This window comes from Acartia tonsa, chromosome 3, assembly GCF_053477335.1.
Source record: "Acartia tonsa isolate MP-2025a chromosome 3, ASM5347733v1, whole genome shotgun sequence".
NCBI classification, from domain to species: Eukaryota; Metazoa; Arthropoda; class Copepoda; order Calanoida; family Acartiidae; genus Acartia; species Acartia tonsa.
In genome coordinates, this window is record NC_137262.1 from 34,748,423 (window position 1) to 34,775,114 (window position 26,692).

Here is a 26,692-nt window from a genome sequence, read left to right on the forward strand (position 1 = left end):
TCATATTTTGTAAGATATAATCTTCATGATTTTTTATCGAATTTTACTTTCAACAAAAGTTTTTAATAGTTCTGTGAAGATTTTAAGGATTTACAAGATTGATATATATTATAATGTACGTGAATATTATGACAGGGGAAAAATTGTCGTCAATTTGGGTTGCTAACATGGACATGATTTATTGGTCAGTTAATTCATCCAGTAGGAGGGGAGGTGGTGAATGAGGGTTTAGTTACTTTAACTAATTAGAGTACATGATAATCTGGTGTAATATCCAAGTAATAATAAATCCATTTTTAAAAGAGACCTTTCAATCTAAATATCCTTCCAAAAAAATCAAAAGGGCATACGTTCTGCAATTTTATGGGTCAGACATTTTCATTTGAATCAACATGAAAAATTAGATATAAGCTACTGATAAATATAAAAAACTTTAGTTGAATCCGTAAAAAAAAGGTTTGGTGATAAACCTATAATCCTGAAACCTTATGACATTATTCCAAAAAAATGCCGCGCATTTTAGTTGCAATCAATCAATAACTTTAAAGCGCAAAATGCCGCAATTTTGCACCCGCTCCACTCCAATCATTGAGCCTCCCCCATTCCCTTATTATAACCCCTTTCCTACCCCCAATCTCCCTCTCTCTCTCTCTCCGAAATTAATTTAGTGTCTCTCTTTCTCGTTGTATTGCATAAAATTGCTAAGCGTACTTTTTTCTTAGCCCTTCCCTTTCTTTAATTAATTGCATTTTAAACAATAATTAATAGTGATTTATAGCTGTAAAGTAATTATTTTATTAATTTCAAAGAAAATTGTGTTATTTTTTATTGTTATTTATGGTTTTTCAACCTTTATGAAATGTATTTTAATATCAAGAATTTTTTGCCCTTTCTCTTTTTGGAACATGGTTTGATTTGTTAAATAACTTCTATGAACAAATTTGTTAAATATATACTTAAATAACAATAAATTTAAGTTTTTAATTTTGCTAGCTATAGTTTATTAACATATCACATTGTTTTTGTTTTCAACAAAAAAAGAAAACGTTTATATCCGAAAGTCCTATTATATATAGTTTAGATGCATTTTTTTGGTTTGTTTTTAGATATTATCTTACCAACCACTAAACTGTTTAAGGTTTCTATTTTAAGTAAACTTGATATAGTTCCTTGGATGGCTTTAGTCTATTTTGTTATTAAATAAAGTGTCCAGTTAAGGTATTTTTATATTTTTTTGTGTACGTACTTAACGTTTCATAACCATGTTTTAGTCGTTCGTTAGTATAAAAACTCTGGGTGTAGGTACTGTTTTGAAATTTCTGATTGGCTGGTTCTAACTACTAGTGTCCTAACTTTTCAACCAACAATTATAATCTACTAAGCTAAGGGGGTACGTAATTTGACATTGATCGAGTTATTACCAGATTTTTGTAGAAATGTTTGATATTTAATCTTTATTAATCACCGTTACATGAACATTTTTATAATGTGTGAGTTATTTCTTTATGTTGCTTATGATCTGTTTAACGGGTTGTCTGAATATCTTGAGTGCATGCAGTGAAAACCCCAAAAAGTTTATGAAACTAATTTATGAACAAAACTTCAATATTAATGATTAAATCATCTTTTATTTGTTGATTTTTCCTCTATTCTTAAAAGATGGGGGGGGGGGGGGGGGGGCTTAGCCGTCTGGGAGGTGGATATAATAATATTTGAAATGAAATAGCTACCTATACAATGTTTAAGTAATCATTGGTTTATACCTAGTTATTAGTTCGTTTATTTGTTGGCTTAAATACTTTGGTGATTGTTGTTAAATGTGAATTTGTTTGTATAAACCCTCAGAGTCCAAACTTTTCCACCATTGATTTTAATCTACAGAGAATAAATTTTTTATGTCATAATTGATGATGTACATCAATTTATTGTCCATTATCTTATCCCTAAGATGATTAGGATATACATTGATATTGGGTTAATGTTATTGTAATGGATGTAGATTCTTAGAATATACGTGGACATTTTGACAGGGAATAAATTGTCGTCAATTTAGGATGTTAACATGGACATCATTTATTGGTCAGTTCTTTTAGCCAGTAGAAGCGGAGGGGACTTGGTACAGGGGGTTTATAGGAGGTATCGTTATTTTAGCCCGCTGCAAGTTTAATTTTATTAGAAAACAATAAAATCTGATGTAAGATCCAAGTAATAATATATCCATTACACCGACTCAGAATTACCACTTTTTTTGAAATTCAATGAGCGCGCTATTTCAACCCATTCCTTTTATGATATCAAGACCAATGATACCAAAAAAAGTGTTCTGGTAGCTTTTTTTCAGCAATATGTCAAATTCGATTTTCATAAAAAAAGGGGAAGGTTCCCCCCTGGGGGTGAAATTTTTTTTTTCTTTCAAACCATAGCTTTATACACCTTCCTGAATTCGTCTTGAAGAGTACATTAAGGATCAAAAAACGATTTTAAAATATTTTGATCATAGCAAGAGCTATTCTCAAAAAACTAACAATTTTGGCCATTTTAGCAAAATCAGGTGATTTTGACGGTTATTTGAGGATAACTTTTTCTGGGATCAATATTTTTAAAAAACGTTTTTTGATTCTTAATGTACTCTTCAAGACGAATTCAGGAAGGTGTATAAAGCCATGGTTTGAAAGAAAAAAAAATTTCACACCCAGGGGGGAACCTTCCCCTTTTTTATGAAATTCGAATTTGACATATTGCTGAAAAAATAGTCTGAGAACACTTTTAAAGGTATCAATAGTCTTATATTTATGAATAGAATGGGTTAAAATAGCGCGCCAAAAAATTTTGCATCTTGAGTCGGCCTAAATTATCCATTATATTTCAGATATTGTTGATTATTGTATGGTGTTTGAAGCTGTTGGCCTGAGCTTGGCTGAATTACAGACACACCAAAGATAATAACAAACAAACAAACATATAAAAAATGGCTAACCTTCCCAGACGTATTATAAAGGTATATTATTTTTATCTACCAACTAAGAATTCAAAATTCATCCTATGGAACACTTTCAGCCTTGAATCTTTTTCTAGGGGTAGGGTACAGCACACTACTCTTGAGAGAAATTGCCCCTCTCCCTTGGTCTTATTTACTTTTATTTTACTAGCTACTTCACCCCTAGCCGTTATGGGCTCTTTATTCCAGGAGATAGAGAGAGGTTAGAAAAATAGCTTAAAACTAGTCCTTTAATCTGAAAATAGAATGAATTAAAACTATTACAGGGCCTATGTGAAGCTTCCCTCAATCGGTTTAGTAGTTATTGAGATCTAAAGCTTCAGACAAAATATAACCTTACTACTTTGTAATATTGATATTATATGGTGGGGTGCGTGTAATCCCCCTCTCCTATTTAAAGTTCCATTAGAAGCCCTTATGGGTTAGCTGTTTTTCGTTAATATGATATTATCTAGCGGCTGCGCACCTATCATTTAGAAGAGGATGGACAGTGAAATAGCCTAAAACAGCCTTAACAAATCTAAGGGTCGAACCTTCTCTTTTATGATGAAATATCAACCATAATAACAAATCATACTTTTATGTTTTATTGATAGAAACGTATTTGTTCTTAATTTTCACCTTTAAGTTGCATGCAGGTTCCAGGTGCTTTTTTATGCTTTTATCTTATGTGACATTCTTATGGGTACCAAAGTAATCTAATTAACATTACCCACCATGTATATTCCCCACTTTTATTGCATATTTAGATTTTTATTTTAGACATTTTATTACATTGTCAATGGATTAACCGTGCTTTCTTAACTTTTAGCTTATTTATTTATCAGGAAACCCAGAGGTTGATGCAGGAGCCAGTGCCCGGTATCTCCGCCATCCCCGACGACGATAATGCCAGATACTTTCACGTTGTCGTGGCGGGGCCAGAGGGCAGCCCATTCGAGGGCGGTGTTTTCAAACTTGAACTCTTTCTCCCAGAAGATTATCCCATGTCCGCGCCTAAGGTACAAACCACGTAACGAAGGTGTAAGATAGGAGGGCATGTCCGACCGTCCATAAAAGTAACTTGTCATTTCAAATATAAAAATTTAAATGGTAGTTCTGTATTTTTGATTCTAAATAAAATATATTTTAGCCTACCTATTCTTGTTATACTACTAATGACATAGTTCTTGAATGAAATGTTTATTCATATTTTACATACAATCTGATGTGCCACTTTTTGAAACCAAAAGTAAAACACGCATGATCTCAGCCCATTAAAGAGTTACAGCTATAAAATTTGGCACAGCAATTACTTTTGTTGAGAACAATATGGAACTGTGAAGAAACGGCGGCGGAACCGCCGCTCCCGCCGAAAACCGCCGTTTTTCCGCCGAAATTTTTTTTGCCTTTTCTCGCCATAATAGACAATTTTGAATCATCTGGGATAAACTTTTTTTTTCATAAAAAAATTCCCTTATATTTTCACGTGACACATGATATTTCAAACATGTCAATATTTAAAAGTGTAAAATCTTTTAAGTGTCAAGTGAAAATATAAGGGAAATTTTTATGGAAAAAAAAGTGGTTTTCGGCGGGAGCGGCAGTTCCGCCGCCGTTTCTTCACAGTTCCATATTGTTCTCCACAAAAGCAACTGCTGTGCCAAATTTTAGAGCTGTAACTCTTTTATGGGCTGAGATCATGCGCGTTTTACTTTTGGTTTCAAAAAGTGGCACATCCGCCCCCCCCCCCCCCCCTTTAATATATTTATGTTTAGGTACTTTATATGGCTTTGGAGAAGTAATTTTTTTTATTCTGTTCTTTTTTTAACTAGGTACCTACCTACCTACCAGAAAAGAAGTATTCTAATGTTTTCAACAAATTATGCCTTATAAACCAGAGTTTGCAAAGTGCCTTATTTTTCAAATGTAGATTATAATTAATTACTAGGTTATTACAATATTTTTTATGATAGTGATTTAAATACCTAATGTTTTATTTTCAGGTCAGATTTATAACCCGTATCTATCATCCTAATATTGACAAGCTTGGAAGAATTTGCCTTGATATTCTCAAAGGTAAGTTAAATAGTTGCGGCCAAGACTATTTCTTGTTCAATCTCATGTTGTTCTTGGGTGTGTACTTTATAAGAAAAGAATAGGTAGCTTTATTTTTGAAAGTCCTGTGATAGAGACTAGGAAAGTTTGATATCTATTACTTTTATATATAGTGAACAAGAAAGGAACAGTTAACTTTCCAATTACATGGCAATTTAGGAGGGGGGGGGGGGGTGGGTTCTTTACGCCGCCGTTTTTAATGAAAGAATCGTATATTTGGGATAATAACAGACTCATTAAAAATTGACTCAAGAAAATTGCTGGTACTATATTCCAAGTTGGATAGGAAGTACGAGTTTTATTTATGATAAATACTTGGGTATATTTATTTATAATATGATAACTAACCAGGTATTTTTCATTTTAGACAAATGGAGCCCTGCTCTGCAAATTCGTACTGTCCTTCTTTCCATTCAGGTATTGTATTTTTTATACTTATCCGGCTTTATTATTATATAAACTTAGCCTCGGGATACACAAAGAGTTTTTATTTTGGTGTATCACAAGGGGTGCATATTCTGCACAAGTTTCTTTTTTTCCCTTGCTGCCAAATTGTTTTTTCCCCTCCTAGTTTTTTTTTCAGCAAGGAAGGGGAAATAATGGAAAAAATATTTTCAGAACTCATTTTATTCATATAATCCCCCCTCCCACATATTCTTTTATTTTTTATTTTCACCAAGAAGGGGGAGAAAAATGGATTTTTTACTTTTTTCCCCCCATCCACCTTTAGCAGGGTCAACCATATACTACACCTTTTTATTTCTGAGCCTTTTTTTTTATTTCTGAACCAAACGCTCTTCGGACAACCAATCCTTTCATTGCACGACCTATTTATGAAGGTCCTAACTGTGCTTTACTATGGTTTGCGCCTGTTTTGGGTCAAGCTATTCTACCCAATTCATGTCGAGCTTCTGACACAACAGGATTGGGAACCATTTTTAACGTCTTATTACGTTGTCAGGAAGGCTGATATTTGAAGCTATCCCCTTCTCGTCAACGAGTGGATGCGCTACGTCTTATGTCACCTTCTCCTTTTTAATAGATATAAGGGGGGGGGGGGGGTTAATGCAACCATCTCGTAATCAATGTATAAATGGCACTTAGAATTCGAATTCGAAAAAAAGTTGAGAGTAACGGCTGACGGCTCAGCCATTTAGCCATTTTTTGCTATTTTCAAGGGAAATCCATCACGAAACCTAACTCCACATAATACTTTTTTCCGCTACAAAACGTTTTCAAACGGTTCTAGCCGTTAGTTGCTGGTACTAAAAATCTAAATTTTTTTTTGTAGCATTTCACATGATTCAAAGGAAAAATATGTGTCAAAAAGTTGACAAAAACGTAATGACAGATTTGCCCTAAAAATAGCCAAAAAACGTTAGCCGTTACTTTTCAACTTTTTGTTCGATTTAGGGAAAATAGACCTACCAAGGATTACTCATGCAAAATTTCAGATCAAAATTAAAATTCTAAGTGCCATTTATACATTGATTACGAGATGGTTGCATTAACACCCCCCCCCCCTTTGATTTAATACATTTTGGTCATTAGTATAAAGTATCTCTTAAAAGTCCTTCTGATTGTTGGTAGTACATTATGAAATTTGGAATATCTTAGCCGATTTTCATCGAACTACTTACCCCCAAAATAAAACTTACTTCACAAAAGAATCTCCCCATCCCCAAGGATCTTTTGTTTTTTTCATCAGATTTTCAATCAATTCGGATTATTAAAAAAATTGTGTCTTGACTGCAGTTGTGGACCAATATAAAAATATTCTGCAGCTAGATTATTTCTACCTAAATAGTAAGTTCTATAGGTATTCTGATAATTATCACTGTTTGCAGGCTCTCCTCTCTGCCCCCAACCCTGATGATCCCCTGGCTAATGACGTAGCAGAACTTTGGAAGGTAACTGGCATTAGACAGGGATCTTAAGGGATAAGACAATGAAAGATAGATCAAAACCTGCCGCCAATATTTATAAACAAAACTACTCCTTATGTAGATTTCAATTATTATTTGAAAAGTTTTGCAACTACTGTCTTGTTTGGAACTAACCAATAAAGAAATAATTAAGTACCTACCCAAAGTCTTTAAGAATAAAACTTTAAGTATTAGTGTCTACTCCCATCCTTAGGATTTATTTTACATTCGGATATATCAACAGTGATCTTCTATTATTTATCCTTATATAAAAGTAGTAGGATGTGTGTCTGATTCTAAAATAATAAAGTAGTAAGGTTTTTAAACTTTTTAGTCTGAAGGTTAAGATCTCATTAACTACTGAACCAATTCAGCCTCTCTCAGTCCCTTCTAATACAAAGCCCCTAGATGCTAGAGGCATAGCAGCTAGTGTATTTTACTAAGTAGCGCAGAAAAAAAACATTTAGATTCGACAACTTCGGATTCGGATTGCCAACCTTATTAGGTAATAAATATAAAAAAAAGTGTTCTTAAAAATGTCATACCTGTCTCAAAACTATAATTTATTTGCAGGTAAATGAGCCCGAGGCTTTGAAGAATGCCCGAGAATGGACCAGAAAACATGCCATGGGAAATTAGGTTGGCAAGGGATTGGTTTATTGAAATTCTTCCTACTTTCATACCATACTCAAAAAAAGTTTTGCCGTATTGGCAGGAATATTAATTTGTAGACAAACTTATTTAAATTCAATTTTTCAAAGGTATAGTTACATTAAGTACCTACATATAATGAATTAAGGCAAATGGAGTAGGAGTCCTTTGATTGTGTAATTTAACTTCATGATACCTACTATTCTTTACTTTTGATTTTTTTATTAACGGGGCCAGAGGTATTCTCGCCCGGCATTTGATTGCTTTGAATGATAAAACAAATATAGATTAGTTAGCTACTCGCTTCACAGTAATCTACAAGCAACTGATTCTGGTTTAACCAGTTTAAAAACTTAAAATAGACAATAAACCAATCCATACCAATTATCAGATAAAAGATTGCTTAACCTTCTACCAACCCAACAACAACACCATATTCGTCTTGTTTCACTCTTTTTTCTTCATGTGCGTGTGAGTGTGTCCCCCGCCCCCACCATCAAGTCCTAAACACCTGGTGCCTACTGCTGAATTGTGGCTGATTGTGAAGCGCCACACATCATACACACACACACGTACATCTATATATCATCCCTCATCAGAAATCACTCAATTTTTAAACTTAGATGTTCGCGGATTTTTTTTCTTCTAGTTTTTGCCTGCACTTAATTAATTGTAATGTAAACGGCGCATGTTTTAATGGATTTAATATTTTAAAAATGTTAGGTAGGTTGAAAAACATTAAACATTTAATGATATATTTTGTTCAAGTCGCCTTTTACTGGCTAAATTGGGTATAGAAATGTTTTGTTTTGCTTAAAATATTTTAAACTACATATTCCTCACACGACTGGAATCTTTTTGTGGATTTTATCACATTTTGAGATACACAAATTATTACTAGTAAAAATATGTGTTCTTTAGCTTATTTTATTGTCTTTTTTTAAGAAGCGTGGATGGGAGCATTTTTTACTAGGATTATTTCCTGTCTTAACTCTTAGTGACACTAAATAACAAATGTCATTTTGATACATAATACATATGTTTAGAAATGCCCCATCCCCTCCCGTTTTTCCGTATATGTTATTATTTTATATGATAAGGGTAGGTACTTAACAAAAATCTAGATTCAAGTTCATGATATTATATGAAAGAAATTATTATTTTAACTACAGTTTTTTTTTAACATTTGATAGGTCCTAGATGTTTTGTTTTTAAGTTATTTAATCTATGTTTCGTATTATTTACTTGAGTTAAAATTGGGAACTTAATGAATATATCTTGCCTTTTTAAAGCATTAAATTGTATTAAATGTTTCGGGAAATTGTATATTGGTGGTTAGATTCAAATATTGAAATAAATTTTGTAATTTTAAAGAAAGATTGAAAATAAAAAAAATTAGTTTCTTTATACAAATTACATTTCTAACAGGGCATAAAACCTGATTAGTTTTTGTTGGTTAAAAACCAGTTTATAACTATCAGAAATTAAACAGAGTTGTAGCCTTAAGAAGAAATGTATTTTTGTAGAAGCTTAAACAATTTTATTGAATTAATTCTATTTTCAAGCTGATAATTAAAACAAATTATTTGTTGAAGCATGGAATGGTCAAGAGTTTTCCGAGAAACAAATAGTAGAATATAGTGGACATAATCTCCTAAGATATCCCTTAAAATCTTCGAAAAAATAGGATTTTTGATTCTTTTAATCCCCAAATTTATTCTTGCATTAAAACGCCTTGGATAAAACCTGATCAAAAATAAACATAAATAAACACAATTCTTTATTTCATTATTATCTACCTAATTTCATGTCTGCTTTGTTCTACTAATAATATTTAGAAGATTTTTCACCTTTCCTGGTTTTTAAATATTATCCATTTTGTCACGAAACTTCGCAATTAATTCTTAACAAGTCCTGGTAGAATAAAAATAAAGCTTATTAAATTATTAATGCATTGACAAAAATAAAAAATAGTTTTTCAATGCATAAAAAAAAATAATCTAATTGTGATTTGTCACATTCTTAACTTCTTTTTTTTAACTATTTTACGAATTTCAGTGATATTTATTTTTTTTCTTTATTGATTATTTCATTTTTGTATTAATATTACCTAAATCATGTAAATGTTTACACTTTTTGGCTTTTATGTGTGATTTCTTTAGAAAATTGTTTGAATGTGGATGTGTGTGATTCAATAAGTTAAAATCCTTAAAATTAAGCTCGCATGGCAATAAAAACCGGTTCTGTTGGCTATTAAGATATCATTTAAACCCACTTTTTGAAGAAAAAAATCTATTCAAAGTTTACTTTTCTTTTTCATTCAGCAATCTAATAAAAAGTGTATTAGATATGGCCAAAAAGTGTAAATTTTTATATTGATTTTTATGTTTATTTTTGTTCTATTCTATACGAGAATGATATGTATAACTGAATATTATTATATGTACTACGTTGTACAGATAAATAAAACTAATTAAATTCACATTATTCTATTTTTAGCTGATGTTTTGTTAATGTGAGTATTTTAATGTAAAGTGAAGAAAATAAAATGAAAGAATAGATGTCGGGTTCTAGTCTGTATCATACCGCTGGTACCTACCGCTGCTATGTCCGGCGCATAATACAAAAAATGAGAGTTTTTCTGGGTGAATGTCTATGCACGTAAACTGGCGTAACTTATTACCATTAAAACTGAACAGATTCAAGACTTAAGACAAAGGTCGCGCAATTGAAGGGTTTGTTTGGATACTGTTTAGTGCATTATTCTAAAATGGGCGTTAGAGTTTTGCGTCCCATTACAAGCGGAGGATGCCTTTGGGTTCTCTAGAAGATGTTGTGTAATCGAAGGAGAACATTGCGTCATCATTGTTATTAACTAGGTAAATAGACCATCTTTCCTATCCAGAGTCTACCTACTTAACCGGCTGTATCCTCTTATGAATTTTTTTCAAAATTTTAAAATCAACTTATGTTAAATTTACCTATAGTAGCGCAGCTATGGAGACACTTAAACACCAGCACATAAAATGACATGTTCACATTAGTCTAAAACATAACATAATTTACTTATTATTGCACCCGCATATAAATATTTAAAACCCCAGTAAATCTGGAATAAACAAAATCCAAATTAATGATAAGATAAAATCTTATTTACATATAACAAGACATAGAAATATATTTAATAAAATGGCATGAATAGTTTGATATCAATTACAACTATGCTTGGTAGGAAAGACTCCTCCTGGCCCCGTCGTCATCTTGCCTACAGCCTTCTACTTGCTTGTTATCATGTCCTACAAATAGTTACTTAATTATATATCACAACACTAATATAAAATTCTTTTCTTAGTGTTTTTAAAACTTGTTATCTGATCAGAAACAAAACTTGTTATCTCTATATTAACTCTGCTTGTTATCTACTTAAGAACATAATTTGTTAACTACTGCCTAATGAAGCTTGTTATCTTATTACATACCTAGTTATCTCGCTTGGCATATTTTCTAGAGACCTTGGTCTTCTTTGGCTTGTCAAGTTCCTTGTCATACAGATTACTCAGATACTCATAGTCCTGGGTGATCTCTTCACACCTATCCAAAACCCGCTCATAATCAGCTTCAAGTTTCTTGAGTTCAGCTGACAACTTTTCAATCTCTACCTGCTTTGCATCAGCCGTATTCCTCCAATGACGGACGGCGGCTTTTTCTCTGGCAATCTGTGCGTCTTTGACAGCTGCTTCTTTCTTGTAGGCCTTCACTTTTTCATCAGCTACTGTGAGCATATGTTCGCTGTCCCTAACTCTGTCCCTAGCCATCTTCAACAGCTTGGTGGTTGCCTTGTTATCATTCTTGTTATCAATCTTAGCTTTATCTTGATTCTCATATGAGTTCTTTCTTTCTCCTTCCTTCCTTGACTCATTTTCCTTGCTTATGACTCCTTCTGGTACAGCTTTGGGTTCCTCCTCAAAAACAGAATCGTTATCTACCTCCAACACCTCTTGGTCAGAAAATGAGGCCTCCTTCACCTCCTCTGGGCACACATTCCATGTTGGCCTCTCATCGGATCTGTTTAGCATGTACACATGTGCCTCCAGTGCCCCTTCTCTGCTGCTGAGTGACCATAATGGTCCCTGATCTTTGAATATGCGCCAGTGACGCCAGCCGGGCAACCTGTCATCCGTACAGGTCAATCTCTGTCCTCTTGACTGTCCTGTTGATCGTGGTCTTCTTGGCAAAATGCCCTTGTACTCCAGCACTTGTCGGAAAAATTCGTTATTCCTGTACTCTGGAGTATTGGCCAGGGAGGGCGGACACACCACTTTGGGAGGCTTGCTTTTAAGGGTCAACGCATTATCTCCAAACACAGTGTCAAATGCTTTCCTTATATATCGAAACAGGGCTTCCATGCCTTCATGACTAAGAGTTCGTCCTGTAGCTACCCCCAACTGAAACTCCTGCCAGTTCTGTGGCTTTACCTCCATTGTATCATCCTCCAACTGTCTCATTACACTCCTGTGTAAGTTTACACGGGGAATCTTGAGACGTTCATTGAGTAGTTGGCATTCTTTGTTAAAAAGTGCAACCAATTTCCAGTACTCTTCTTGAGTAGGGACAAATAGGCCGGTTCCAAATACCAGGCGATTTTGGTGTTGGTTCTTAGCAAGCTCGTAAATCTCATGTAGATATCCTATCAGGACCTGCACATCTGTATTACCCAGAAACTTTTGGAACGCTGACATTAGGATATTTTTCGGTGTGTGCTGGTCAGTAACAGCCTCCTTCACCACAGCTACAGTTGTTTTGAGATCATAGTTAGCTAAGCTGATCCAACGAATGCCCTCTCTCTCTTCGTTGAGAATCTCCTCCTTGATTTTAAAACTTGAAAAAACAACATCCACAATTTTGTTGTTAAATTTGGATTGAATTGGCGACATGGTCTCTGAAAAATCAGTATTTGTTTTAATTTTTAAGTATGCTTATTTGTTAAGTTAACATTTGGTATATATGTATTGATATACTTGAAGAAATTAGTTGTTATCAAAAAAAAAATGTTCATTACATTTACTTGGTATCAAAAAAAAGTTAACATTTGGTATATATGTATTGATATACTTGAAGAAATTACTTGTTATCAAAAAAAAATGTTCATTACATTTACTTGGTATCAAAAAAAAAATTTAACTGCCGTAGCTACAAAGATAATTGTTATCGCCAAAATAATCTTGTTATCTCTATTTTTGAAGGTTTTTATATACATAGAAAATTAAAAAAATATTCTAATACTTGTAATCGTTCACTGGAAATAATAACTGACACGAAATCTGCCACAAAGTATATAAAAAATTTGTATAATTTCACTTTTCTTACAATTTTCGGCTCGAATATGCTTAATATTTGATGAAATTTGGTAAAAATGAAAGAAAAATTCTTCTTGGAAAATTGTGTTATTACGCCGCACATTGGAAAGCCCCGCGCTTTGAATGCCGCGTTGTGTTTTCGATATTTTTTCGGCTAAGTTGCCAACTCTTTGATTCTTTTACAGTACCATTTTTAACAGTTTAATATTTTTCATTACATTTTTATTTGTTTGTTGTTTTTGTCTGTTTTTGTGTGTTTTTTTTTTTTTTTTTGTTTTTGTTTTATGGGATTTTTTTTGTGATTTTTCTATTTGATTTTTCTTTATACATTAGTGTATATACATATAAACAGTTTTCTAGTTCTCAGATGTTTTTCATCTTTCTTGTTATCTTAGTTGACAATTTTTCCAAGCAATTCTCTTGGAATTCTGCCATTTTCAAGCACTTCCAGCATAGGTAGCTTATTGACATTGCGCTTTGTAAGAATGTCAGCTAGCATGCTCTTTCCTTCTACCCATTTAATCTCGTTCACTCTTCCATCTTCTACCATCTCTTTGATCATTGCTATGTCCGCTCTTAGCATTCTTTCTGTTACTTCTGATTCAGAGTAGACAGCTACTCTTGCAGAATTATTGTCTGTGATGGCTTTGATTGTAAGATCAGCTTCACCGTTTGTTATTTGCTTGAGCATCTCTTTGATAGCAAGCGCCGCATCTAGTCCATTGTAAAGACTCAGTGTTTCAGCACCAAGTGTGCTGTTTACCTTCCTCTTTATCTTGCCACTTTTCCACTCAATTGGAGCACAGTTTCCTGTTTTTGTGTTCACTAAGAGAAGAAAATAGCCTCCACAACTGTCCGTGTTGTTGTTTAAGTTCCTGAATGCTGCATCAGTAAAGATCCATACTTGACAATCTGAGAAATTGCCAATATCTGATGTTGTCACCGTCACTTCAAATTTCTTCAATTTGTTAGCTACTTTCTTTGCTTGAATCAGGTCCTCCACTACTCCTCCCTTGAATTTTGTGGACAACTCAATAGTTTCGAAGCTTAGATCCGGTCTTGTACTTCTTTGAGCCCAGTTCACAATTCCAGTCAACTGTCTTAGCAATGTGAGCTCTTCCTGATTCATCTCTCTCTTCTTATCCTTCAGCTCCTTTAAGTCTAGACTTGGTATCTTTACATTCTTAACGTATTTATCCTGATCTACTTTGATGCATTTGTCACTTTGTTGTATTCTGATTCCTGTGTAAAGAAAATCTCTTGTTTCAGACTTTCCTACTTTAAGCATGGCTAGCACTTGTGGCATTATGTGTTTAACAAAATGTGGATCACCTGCATGCAAAAAATCGTCCACATGCAGCGCAACAAATCCTATGAGTTTGTTATCTTTGATCAAGAAAAACACACCTTTGTCACAAAAGGCTTTCTTGAAACCTAAATCCATTAACTTTTTATGTACCTTGAAATACCACTGCCTACTTGCGTCTTTCAAGCCGTATAAACAGGTGTTTAGTTTCATCAGCTGATTTGGTAACTCCGCTTCTTTTGGTGGTTTTATAAATACATCCCGCTCTAAACGGTTTCCTTGTAAAAAGGCTGATGATATATCAGTTGTGCTGATATCCCAGTTGTATTTCACTGCTAAGGCCAATAAAAGTCTTACAGAATGCTTCTGTACTGTTGGGCTGTCTGTCGGAAAATCACCTTCTTCTTGGAATCCCCTAGCTGTTAATCTTGCTCTAATTTCATCTCCCTTTTCCGTTAACACCCAAGTTGTTGTTATCCTGTCTTGCCCCTTGTCATTTACTACTTCATAAGTGTTAAATGCTTTTAGTTTATCCAGCTCCACTAGTTTTGCTGCTAAAGCAGCTGGAGAGTTTCGCTGCTCTCTTGACAGCATTACTGCTAGTATAGCTTCATGTACTAAAAGAGCAAACACTTCTTCTTCGCTTTCCATTCTGATTTTGTTATCCTTGCTTTGTTTCACTTCCATTGTTTTACCATTATCTAGTTTAAGTATCAAATGTACTTCTTCCTCCTCGTCTTGAGTTTTGTTATATCTTACTTCTCTTTAAGACATTTCATCATGAAACACCTGCCCATTGTCTAGTTGTATATTGTACCATCCAGCATGTTTGCCACCTACTTTTCCACCATGTCCAAGAACAATCCCTTTTTCCCACTTTCCATTCTCCAGGATTTCTATTCTATCATTCTTTTTAAGCACAACAGCTGCATTTGATAGAGATCCATCCTCGTTGAATTCAGGTTCTGGTCTCTGGTGATTTTTCTTCCTTTTCCTTCCTCCTTCTTGAGTAACTCTTGTGCTTGATGTTGTTGGAGTATTTGATACTTCTTCCTCTGTATCAGCTCCTGGGACTACATTCCCACTGTCTTCTTCTATAACTTCTCCTGTGTCAGTTTCCTTGTTATCATCCATTTTTAAACTAGTCCAATCAGGTTCTTGGTAGTCTTCCACTTCTTTGCCTTGTCTCAAAGTCTTGCAGGTTGTCTTGATATCATTCTCTTTGTTGTCAACTTTTGTCTCTTCCTTTTCATCAGCGTTCTCTTTGTTGATAATATCTTTAGCTAGTTGCTGTCCTGCTTTTACTAACCTATTTGCACTGACTCGGTAGTAAATTGAACCAATTCTGATGAAAATTACTTTACTATCTTGAAAAACTACTTTAGCCGGGCCTCTCCACTTTTCTTCTCCTTCTTTCTTAAAGTAAACTATGTCACCTTTCTCATAAATGGTGTCAGCTACTCTTATCTTGGCTTTGAGAGCTCTCTTGATTCGTTCACATCTTTCGTTTTGGGTGTACTTTACTCTAGCCGCATGTATAGCCTCAAGAGTTTCTAAAAGAGTCTTACTCTTTTCCGGTTCTTCCCATGCTGCTGGTGGATCCTCTAAGATGTTTGGTAGCTTTATCTGCCTTCCGAAAACTAGTTGATATGGTGAAAAACCTCTGACTGTTGACATAGAGTTGACTGCTGAAACTGCCCAAGCAAGTGCAACCTCTAAACTCATGCTAGGAAAATCTCTCTTAACTGCGTATGTCACACTATCTGTTGAGTAATGTGCTTTCTCCACTGTTCCATTTTGCCAACCGGCATTAGCTCCAGTTGTCATGTGAATTACATCTAGTGCACTGCAAACTTCCCTCATATCCTCATTACAAAACTCTGTACCATTATCCGTTATTATCCTATTTACCTTTCCAAAGATTGGCAACCATTTGAGCGTGAAAGCTTTTACAATTTCCGCTGGTTCTTTGCTTTTTATCACTGTAGCAACTTGGTATCTTGAGTATATATCTATCATGTATAGTATATAAATGTTTTTGTTCTTATCCCATACCTTCAGATCCATTCCAAGCACTTCTCCAAAATCACTTGCCATTGGTGGAGCTACTGCAGGTCTTGGAGGTGTTTTCATTCTCATCACACATCCTTCACACGCATCCATTATCTTATCTATCATAATAGAAAATTTCTCCTGCCATTTGCCTGCGTCTTTCAGAATTGCCACAAACTGCTTTTTATTCCGATGACCGAATTGTTTGTGAATTTTCAATAAGGATTTCATCTGTACTTTCTCGTTATCTTCATCCAATTCTGCAATGTTTACTTGATCTAGTTGTTCTTTGTTATGTAGTAAGTCAACTGTATAGTGACCTGCTGCGGTTGTTGTTAGGATAAGAGGTTTACCATTGATGTAACCTTTATCATTCTTCATATCAAGTGCAATTCCCAGGTTTTTCATGTCACTTTTTGATAATAGCAAAGGTATATCTGAACTAATTACATCTATACTTATTTGATTATCCTCACCTCCAATGCGTACAGGTATATTGTACTTTGCAATGGCTTTCAGTTTACCTTGGTTTCCAAATATGAACTGTTTGTTACTTGTCAGTGGTCCTTCAACTTTCTTTTTCATCTCTTTTGTTAATGATTGCAGGTAAATACGTAGCCATTTTTCTCCACACACACTGGAAGTACAGCAAGTATCTAGAGCCCCTTTGTTTAAGGCTTCTGCTGTGAATGCGTTTAGATCGTCAATGTTATCAGTGCAATATATGGAGCAAAGATTACATTCCTCTTGACTTTCTCCTGAGCTTTCACTGTCTGACAGTGTTGGTATCAGCACTCTCTCTTCTTCCTTTGTTGCTTCATTGACAACAAATGCTGTTTTGAAATTTTTGAAATTTCCAGAACTCTGAATTGCATCAGGACAATCTATTACCATGTGTGTAGTAGCCTTGCAAGCGTTGCATTGTAACGGTTTCCCATCTTTTCCTAGTGGATTTCTCTTTTTAGTGCGATAATATGTTTTGTTTTCATATCGGGATTGCTTTGTTGAGTTGTTTTTATTGTTATCTTGCTTTTGGTATCGGTTTTCTGATTTTTGGTATCGCTTATCCTTCTTTGGTGGCTTCCATCCCCTTGAAAGGTATATTTCGTCGTGATTCGAAATGTCGTCTTTGTTAGCGGAGTTAGTAAGAAAGGCTTCATTATTTTTGTTTTTGTTATCTATTGTTCCAAAAATCTCACGCATTTTTTGCTTTACGGTTTGGTATCGTTTTTTGTCGTCGGATTGTATGTCGGCAACGGTTCTTATGAGCATAAATTCGGTTTCCGTCAATTTTGCGGTAATCATGAGATCCATGGCTAGAACTCTATCATTTGGGTTATTAATTTTTAGCTGTTTAGCTTTTTGCAACATTTTATCATATTCAATAATGTATTCTGGAATCGTTTGGCCATTTTTGCGTTCTATGACCTTAATTTGAGCGTACGTCGTGTATATTTCTTCGTCCGTATTTTTCCAGAATCTTTCTTCCATAAACCTAATAATCAACTCCACCCCTTCAGCATTGTTAATAAGCTGTGTTGGCTTGACCTCTTTGTATAAGTCCTCCCTTAGCGTCGCGCCGAACCTCGAAGATTCTTTAGGTAAATCTTGTGCTAGGGCAAAACCTTGTTTTTCTGGCGGTAAATCTGTTGTGGCAGACCAAGCACGAATGCATTCTATCCACAATGATACGTCGCTAAAATCTTCGATATAAGGGATTGGAATGTTGTTTCTCACAGGAAAGTCATTTTTTGATCTCTCCCCTTTTTGTTCCGAGATACTCGGTTTTGTTATATTATTTGTTTTCTCCCCTTCTGCCATTTTTTACTTACTGGGGTCTTTGTTATCTTTTTGTTATCTATATATAGTTATGACTCGGTTTCGGTTTTTGTTAACTGTATTTAATCACGCAACCTCAACCCTTGTTATAAAAAAAAATTATCAGGACCTCAATCCTTGTTATACCAAATCAGGACCTCAATCCTTGTTATCAAAAGAAAAATTTATCAGGACCTCAATCCTTGTTATCTAAAATCAGGACCTCAATCCTTGTTATCTAAAATCAGGACCTCAATCCTTGTTATCTAAAATCAGGACCTCAATCCTTGTTATCTAAAATCAGGACCTCAATCCTTGTTATCTAAAATCAGGACCTCAATCCTTGTTATCTAAAGTTAGAACCTCGATTCTTGTTATCAAAGAAATATCAGGACCTCAATCCTTGTTATCTAAAATCAGGACCTCAATCCTTGTTATCTAAAGTCAGAACCTCAATTCTTGTTATCAAAAAAAAAATATCAGGACCTCAATCCTTGTTATCTAATTCAGGACCTCAATCCTTGTTATCTAAAATCAACACTGGACCTCAATCCTTGTTATCCTTTAGTTATGACACAGCTTGTGTCTTTGTTGTCTAAAATGATTACTAATGTTTGTTATCTTACTAGCGAGCCTCAACCCGTTGCAATAAAAAAAAACACTTTTGCTTATCACTTTTTGTTATGTTATGTGATTTTATGTCATAGTTTTTATGTGCTCCGTAGATCGTTACATTTAGTTCATGCTACCATTGTTAAATTTACCTAAAGTAGTAGCGCAGCTATGGAGACACTTAAACACCAGCACATAAAATGACATGTTCACATTAGTCTAAAACATAACATAATTTACTTATTATTGCACCCGCATATAAATATTTAAAACCCCAGTAAATCTGGAATAAACAAAATCCAAATTAATGATCAGATAAAATCTTATTTACATATAACAAGACATAGAAATATATTTAATAAAATGGCATGAATAGTTTGATATCAATTACAACTATGCTTGGTAGGAAAGACTCCTCCTGGCCCCGTCGTCATCTTGCCTACAGCCTTCTACTTGCTTGTTATCATGTCCTACAAATAGTTACTTAATTATATATCACAACAACTTACGGCTCTGTAAAGGAGAAACAAATCGGTTTATTGGTTAGCGAGATCCATTTGTACAAAAGACAAGACTATTTAAAGTTTTATATTATCTTCCTATTAGTTTTTTTGTCAGACACATTTTGTAAAATTAAATGAGTAGGTACATAACAGTTAAACTCTAGTTTCTTTCTTATTGTAAAACCTTTAATCACAATAGACTTACAGTTTATACACCTTTCTTTATGAGTGCCAAAATTCCTGAAGTTTTTAATAAAAGAGTTTCCTTGCATGATGAAGATAATAAAAACAAAATAAAGACAGTCATTTCCTACGTCTCTCCTTAAACTATTTCCTTTTTAATTTCTCCAAGCTAAACTATGTATAAAGAAAGTTGAATGTTGAAAAAATCAAATTATAAGGAAGACAACATCCATAAAAGCGAAGCTCAACGAATCTGTCGGTCAATCATACAAAAAAAATAACAAATAAAGAGTAATGTATTGAATGTAGTATCGTTCCGAAATAAGAATAAAAATTCCCTTTTATTATATATTTTATCTAAAAATTATTTTAAACTTATTTTTTTATGCTTCTGATTGAAAGCAATTGGCGTATTTTCTGGATATTGACAAGAACTCCAATGTAATTTATATATAAAACTTTTATTAAAACATCCAAATTCATAACAAAACATTGATAATTAAATAAAACTAAGGTTATCAATTTTAATAACAAGAACAAATTTTAAGACGATGATGATTGAGCAACTATTTATTGCTTTTAAGCAGGGCTCGACAGCTGCGCAGCCTGGCTGTCAATTTATTTTCTTTTGTAGCTGCCGAGCATTGCTTTTCAGCATGGAAGGAACAGATTAATGACAGCTGGTGGTTTACCTCAAAGTGTATAGTCAAGCATAGAAATCCCTCATTATTTTGAAATGAAGTGATGATAAAGATGGGGTGGGAGGCTGTAGTTTTTAATATCATACTTATTTTTTATTTTAGTTCGAGTTATATTATTTATTTTCGATAGGAACTTTGAGGGAAAGCACAAGATAGATAAATAGAATTTATATCTTCTATTAATTAAACAATTAGAATTAGTGGTGTCAGCTATTTTGTTTTCTATCTAGTAATAAAGGGGTTAACTTTAGAAAACATATTATTTGCTTAAAGTTTTCTTCATAGAAGATTGATATATTATCAAATTACAAAAGTTTTTCAAATTTTAATGATATGTTTTCTTCTTTTTTTTTCACAAAAGTAATTCAAGTTTTAATTTGAATATCCCCCCTCCCAGTAAAAAAGTATTGCAAGATCTAGTAAGAGAAAAAAATAGAAAATATTGAATTAAATATGGTTCCAATATTATCATTGGCAGTTATTAGTTTGAATTTATATTTGAAAATTAAGTAATAGAACGGAACAATCATTTTGAAAGATATGTTGAATCGAGATTGGAAGCTTTAATAGGTTTTTTTTTGTATTAATAAGCGGTGGATTAGAACAGGTTCTTATCCATACGAAAAAAATTATGTTTAGCATCGTATTATAGACTCAGACAGCTATCCGTTGATATTTAAAGAAAAATGAAAAAAGCCAAGCCATATTAAGGAATAAGACAAAGACCAATAACTTAATGTACATCCCCAATGATGATACACAAAATTACCACTTCTGTAGCCTAAGATTAGTGGTTAAAACGTTTGAACACTCAATTTATTTAAACAACCAATCAAAATTCGTTAAAGTCCCCAAAGTTGTTAAGCCAACGAATAAAAAACCGGTTCTAATCCAGTGGATATTAATCAGTTTCAAGCCATACTAGATTTTTTTTTATTTTGAATAAAAAAATTTATCTATTTATTTTCAAAACGATCCTTATAATTTTAACCCTTGTATTCATAATCCCCTCTTTCTCTTCTAGCTTTCTCATTTGCCAGCTGCAATTCTTTTTCTTCATCCTCCTTCTGTTTCTTCGCCAGGGCTTCTTTATCATCGGTGATAATTAGTGGTAGTCCGCCCATCATTACTCTAAAATAAGAGGAAAGTTTAGCTGAAGAAGTGGGATGTGTGTCACAGTCAATCAGCTGCTTTATATCTCTAAAATGTCTTATTTTGTTTCTTGGTCAGAGCTTTTAATCATTGGGGATGATTAGTGGTAGTCCGCCCATCATTACTTTATAAGGATAATATTTAGTAAAAGTAGGGGGGTGTGTGTATGTCTGCCTATCAGTTGCTTAATATCTCTGAAACGTCTTAATTTTTTTTTTCTTGAATATAGTTTGTTTACTATTTGGGATTGAACAAAAAAAGCAAGCTTAAACTTCCCTTAAGATTTATTTAAAGGAAGATTTATTTTACATTCTGTTTAAGTAGGTGAGCGCGTAAAATCCGGGATACGAACCTTAATAATTAATGTCCAACATTCTATTGAAATGCATCCCATTTTAAAAGTAACAGGATGTCTCTGTGTACCGAAAGATCTCGCTAACCGGTGAACCGTTATGGTTCTCCTGTACAATATGTAGCTTCTTATAGGTCCTGTGAAGATCCTTTTTGGAGAAGGAATCACCAATCTCCCAAGAGAAATTGCCCCTAAAATAATCACCTGCATTACTGCTTCTCCCCCCCCCCCCATTTTTTAACTAAAATATAAAATGGAAGATTGTTCAACTCCCCTGCACCTTAGTATTTAATTATATTGTAAGAGAAGCTATGCATTGCACATTATAAAGTAGGATGACATACCTAAATTCAGAATAGCTAATTTTTCCATCTCCATTTTTATCCACTGTTTTTATCATTTCTTCAATCTCCATGCCAGCTATCTAAAGTAATATAAAGGGGTAGTTGCACGAAATGCATTTAAACTTGAATTCAGTGAACCGCATATTTTTTTCCTGTTCAATGGTTTAAACTACATTTATAGGGCGTATATTTAAAAGTATTTCAATTTCCTACCACTTAGTTTTAAAAATATCAAGACTTGAAAAACGTATTCTTGTGATATATGCAATTTATATAGCTGGTTTAATTTCACAAAAACAGCATGAGGACTAATTCGGTGAAGTTTATTTGTTTGTTATTTTTTGTAAAACAAATTATATGATTAGATAATAGATATAGATGGTAGGTATTCTTGTAAGTAACTTAGGCTTGAAATATTTTTTCTGAAATGCACTTCATGCAACTATCCCTTTTATATCAGCTAGAGAAGCTCAAACATATGTAAGGAGTAATCGTGCCTTTTTAGCAGCCAAGCTACTCTATAATTCCCTTAAGATTCCCTGTTTATAATTTACATGATCAGTACTCAGTCTGGCTACAAAAGGTTTGTCCATCTATTATTTTTTCTGCTCTTCCATGGTTGTTTAAATTATTTTTAAACCCTCACACCAATAGAAAATTAATGATTTTCATTCCCTTTGTGCCTTATTTTAGGGAAAAACAAATCCTTTCATTCAATTCTATATATTTCCCCCTTGTTTTTATTTGAAAAATAGAATTCTTTTCCTTGTTAAAATTTACTTTTTGTGTAATTTGTTTCATAATAAATTTCTTTATTTTTACCAGAGAGCTAAAGGGATAAGACAATGGCCGATAAATTGATGTACTGCCCAAATGATGATAATCAAAATTACTCCTTCTCTAGATTACAATTAGGGGGTGGAAAATTAATGATCCAACAAAAAAAATCAAAATTCAATCAAAGTCCCCAAACTTATTGAGGCAACGTATAAGAAAACTTTGGGGACTAGTGTAATAAACAGCCAGTGTCCCCTTCCTCCCTGATTTTTCCCTTTCTCTTGTTTCAAAATTTATTTACTTTACATTATATCAGGAATAAAGATATGATTAAATGAGTAAAAAATTGAAACGAGCTGCTGTGTCTATCTGGGGACATCTTTAACATAAAATTAATAGATAAAAACCTTCTCGGGACCCTTTTCAAGTTTTCTTGAAACGGAAAACCTGTTAGCGAGATCTTAATGGACAAACAAAAATATTGATTTATTGTGACAATTCTACACCCAGAAAAAAAATATATTAGATAGAAGAGAATTTCATAACCTTTGTCCAGTTTGTCCTAGAAAAGATTTAATATCTGCTAGATTAAAACCAGTTCTTAACCATATTAAAAAGTATGGATGCTATAAATAACTACTCATGTATATCCACTAATTGTCGATCTATAGTACATTCTCGAGATCTTATATAACACACGGAAAAAATAGAAATAAATCCTTTGACATTTTATGTTACATTTGCTTATAACTTAAAATTGTTTGTTTAAATAGTGAAAAACAGGGTCATAGCTTTTAGCAACATTATACACAACATTTTCCGTAGCGTAGCTATTTTATATTATTAGGGCATGTCCGTCAGAGAATGTTTATAAAGACAAATGATCCTTTTCAATTGACGGATTTACAATATTCGATACATGAATCGCCATAATTTAAAATATATTTTCATATTTAGAGGCATTTTTTTTATGGAGAAGGGAGATGTGTAAAGTATACAATAATTTTGGAGGTAATTGACCGCGTTATACAACATAGGTTTACAGACAGACAGATATTTGTGACAGGTAGAGTTGATTCGAAATGAAAAATTTAGGCTTAATGGAAATATCTTGGCTTTTTAACCATTTGCATGACCAGGATTACACATAAAGTATACGATGATTTTGGAGATAAATGTCTGCGTTATACATTATAGATAGAGGGTCAGACAGAAAGATACTGAACTAAATAACTCCTACCTTTCCTGGAAGGTGCATAAGCACAAATTTTAATTCGTTGGCAGGTATACAACCTAAATTAAAAATATTTTCAATGCAAACAGAACTTTAAATGTTTAATGTACTGTACGTTTGTTTGAGCTGAATGTACATATGTACAAGAGAAAACAATAGATTCCAACAGTAATTTTGCTTTTTAATTGTAATAGTTATTTATCGCATTATAGACAGCTTTCTGTGGATATTAGAATAAAAAGTTATAAGATTAAAACCAGTTTAATTAGTTCCAAGGAGCCAAAGGCGCGGGCTAAGAAAACAGGTAATAATCTTAGATTTTTATTTCAGAATTCGTGGAAAATTGTCTGTAATACAATATTATGCTATGCATGACTGATAGCCGGTTTTAATCCAGCAGAAATTTGGTATCTGGAAGCAATATTAGAAAACAACTTACCATCCGGGTCTTTGCTAAATACTCTGAAAGTATCTTTAAAATGAATTTCTATGTCGATTTCTCCCACTTTATCTCCCATCACTTGTAGAAAATCCTAAAAAAATAAAAAGGATGACAACCTCCTTAAAGCGAAGCTCTTAAATCAAACTGAAGGTCAAACGACTATGAAAACTTGTAGAGTGTCAGAGCTTAATAAGCACAATATAATTGCATAAGTATAAACAAAAATGAATTTAAATTTGTGTTGCAAAAATGCATAATACAGGATACTGTTCAAACACATACTTACATTTTTAACACTTCTTCGCTTCGCTAATCATTGCACCTCATTGTCATTGGAATCATTATTATAAAACAGATCAGATGAAAAATTAATTCTTGAATGGAATTTATTATGTATGTGTGTATATCTTTGTAAAATACTAAATAAGTGCAAAATGGTGTAGATATTGTCATCACAGAAAATTAAGCATAATGATAGAAATACTTGACTTGATTAAACCTGCTTTCCAAAGACATTGTTTGTAAAAGTAGGACAGGACAATATAAAGCAAGAGTGAATAATTTTGTTAAATTATCTATCTGCAAATTATCTACCTAGGAATTTGACTTTAAAACCAAAAGATCATAAAAAAAGCTTTGGTAATATCCTCTTTTCATTTTTTTTCAATTTTGAAAATTTGAGTACCCCCCGACAGAACTCTATAAACTCTAAAGAGAACGCCAAAGCTTTCAACTCTAGTTTACCAAAAAGGTCTTGACATTTCAAACCATCTTTTAATAAACAAATTTATATATTTGGAAAAGGAATAATAAAATGTGTAGATTAAAGCATACTTGTAAAATCTAGTCAGGGAGGGAGGGGACATTGGACTGTTACTCTAGACCCAAAGATTTAAATAACAACTTTTGGTACGTTCCAAACACTTATTGTTATCTACTAAAGGAGTAATTTTGAGGATCATGATTGTGAATTTACATCAATTTATCGGCCATTGTCTTATCCCTTTAGATTCCTGAAAGTCTAGTTTACCAGTACCATCATTAATATTATTCATACCTAGAACTTGAACACCTGTAGGATTCTTTACCTGGAAATCTAGTGTACCAGTACCATCATCAATGTTATTAATCATATCTTGAACTTCAACATCTGTAGGATTCTGGCCCGCCCGTCGCATTGCATACTGAAGCTCCTGAATAGGAAAAAATTTTGGTAAAATATTCTGATTTTTTTGTGTGCATATTTTCCCCTTTTGGTAAGCAAGTCTCTTGATATTTTTAATTTTATCTGTTTTTTAACACTTTTTTTCCTCTTTCCCATTCATTTTAATTATGTAACTAATTAGGTATATTATTGTTGTCTAAATAATAAATTTCCACAATTTGTTAAATTCTTGAGCTTTGAATGTTTTTGTCTGTATCTCATTTTTATAATCTTTTTTTTTTTATTTTAAGTTAAAAGTATTTCGTTGCCCTTATCCATATCTAAATGTAAAAGAGCTCTGGAACGAATGAATTGATCAATGAAATACAGATAAATCTTCTCAAAATTTACAATTTTAAATCATCTATGAGCTAAAATATACAGATTTTTTTTTCATCCATTGTCCTATCCCTGGAATCCCTGGAAGTGACCTACTTTATGAGGAATAGTTCCACTTTTGGTCCAGTCAAAATGATCAAATGCTTCTTTATATGCTTCCACCTTTGAAATAAAGAATAGGTATATAGGGAGGATGTACATACAAAACCATGATAAATTTATAAAAGCGAAGTAAAAGGAAAAATAATTTTTATTTGTATCTTACATTAAACTAATAATCTTTTTATTATTTTTACAAGTAATTTCCATGAAAAATGTTTAATGTTGACTGTATTTTATAATTTTGATTCAGAATTAATTTGAAATATTGTACTTGCATCTCAAGGGGTTTTTATAGATTTTTAAATGATTAAGGTTTAAAACATATTAAAGATTAGACCTTTTAATAAAAAATGTAGTTGATAATGAGCTTCTAAAACACCTAATTTCTTGTTAAAAAAAATATGAAATTACCTCTTCGGGCTTCAACTGTTGTTTTATCATTGAGGTTGGGGTCATCATTTTTATATTCTAAAATAAAAAAACACAATTTTTTTAATTCAAGATTGTTAAGTCTTAAATCTTAGTTTCAAATATTGTCGCCAC

The 26,692-nt window shown here is 33.1% G+C and overlaps 2 protein-coding genes across 51 annotated transcripts in view; one reads left to right on the forward strand and one right to left on the reverse strand.

Moving 5' to 3' along the window:
- Positions 1-26,692, forward strand: part of LOC145313990 (ubiquitin-conjugating enzyme E2 N) — a 257,338-nt gene that overhangs the window by 50,170 nt on the left and 180,476 nt on the right. Inside the window, exons 2-10 of one of the 50 annotated variants that reach the window (XM_080153702.1) lie at positions 2,868-2,998; positions 3,826-3,999; positions 4,984-5,056; positions 5,463-5,512; positions 6,943-7,005; positions 7,594-7,659; positions 8,063-8,772; positions 9,198-9,301; positions 9,510-10,153. The exons of 33 other annotated variants lie outside the window; for them this stretch is intronic. In XM_080153702.1, the coding sequence (XP_080009828.1) occupies positions 2,969-2,998; positions 3,826-3,999; positions 4,984-5,056; positions 5,463-5,512; positions 6,943-7,005; positions 7,594-7,659 (456 nt within the window). In that variant the 5' untranslated portion in view covers positions 2,868-2,968 and the 3' untranslated portion in view covers positions 8,063-8,772; positions 9,198-9,301; positions 9,510-10,153. Of the gene's footprint in view, positions 1-2,867; positions 2,999-3,825; positions 4,000-4,983; positions 5,057-5,462; positions 5,513-6,942; positions 7,006-7,593; positions 7,660-8,062; positions 8,773-8,963; positions 9,034-9,197; positions 10,154-26,692 lie in introns of those variants that run through there. 16 more of the 50 variants (XM_080153704.1, XM_080153703.1, XM_080153705.1 and 13 more) reach the window with 16 other exon arrangements.
- Positions 20,330-26,614, reverse strand: LOC145315226 (neo-calmodulin-like). The gene is made up of 7 exons (XM_080155261.1): positions 26,561-26,614; positions 26,144-26,209; positions 25,593-25,697; positions 24,502-24,595; positions 24,069-24,121; positions 22,052-22,131; positions 20,330-21,334 (listed from the first exon to the last, which is right to left on the reverse strand). Exons 1-7 carry the CDS (start codon positions 26,606-26,608, stop codon positions 21,190-21,192), a joined length of 591 nt encoding a protein of 196 aa, XP_080011387.1. The 5' UTR covers positions 26,609-26,614; the 3' UTR covers positions 20,330-21,189.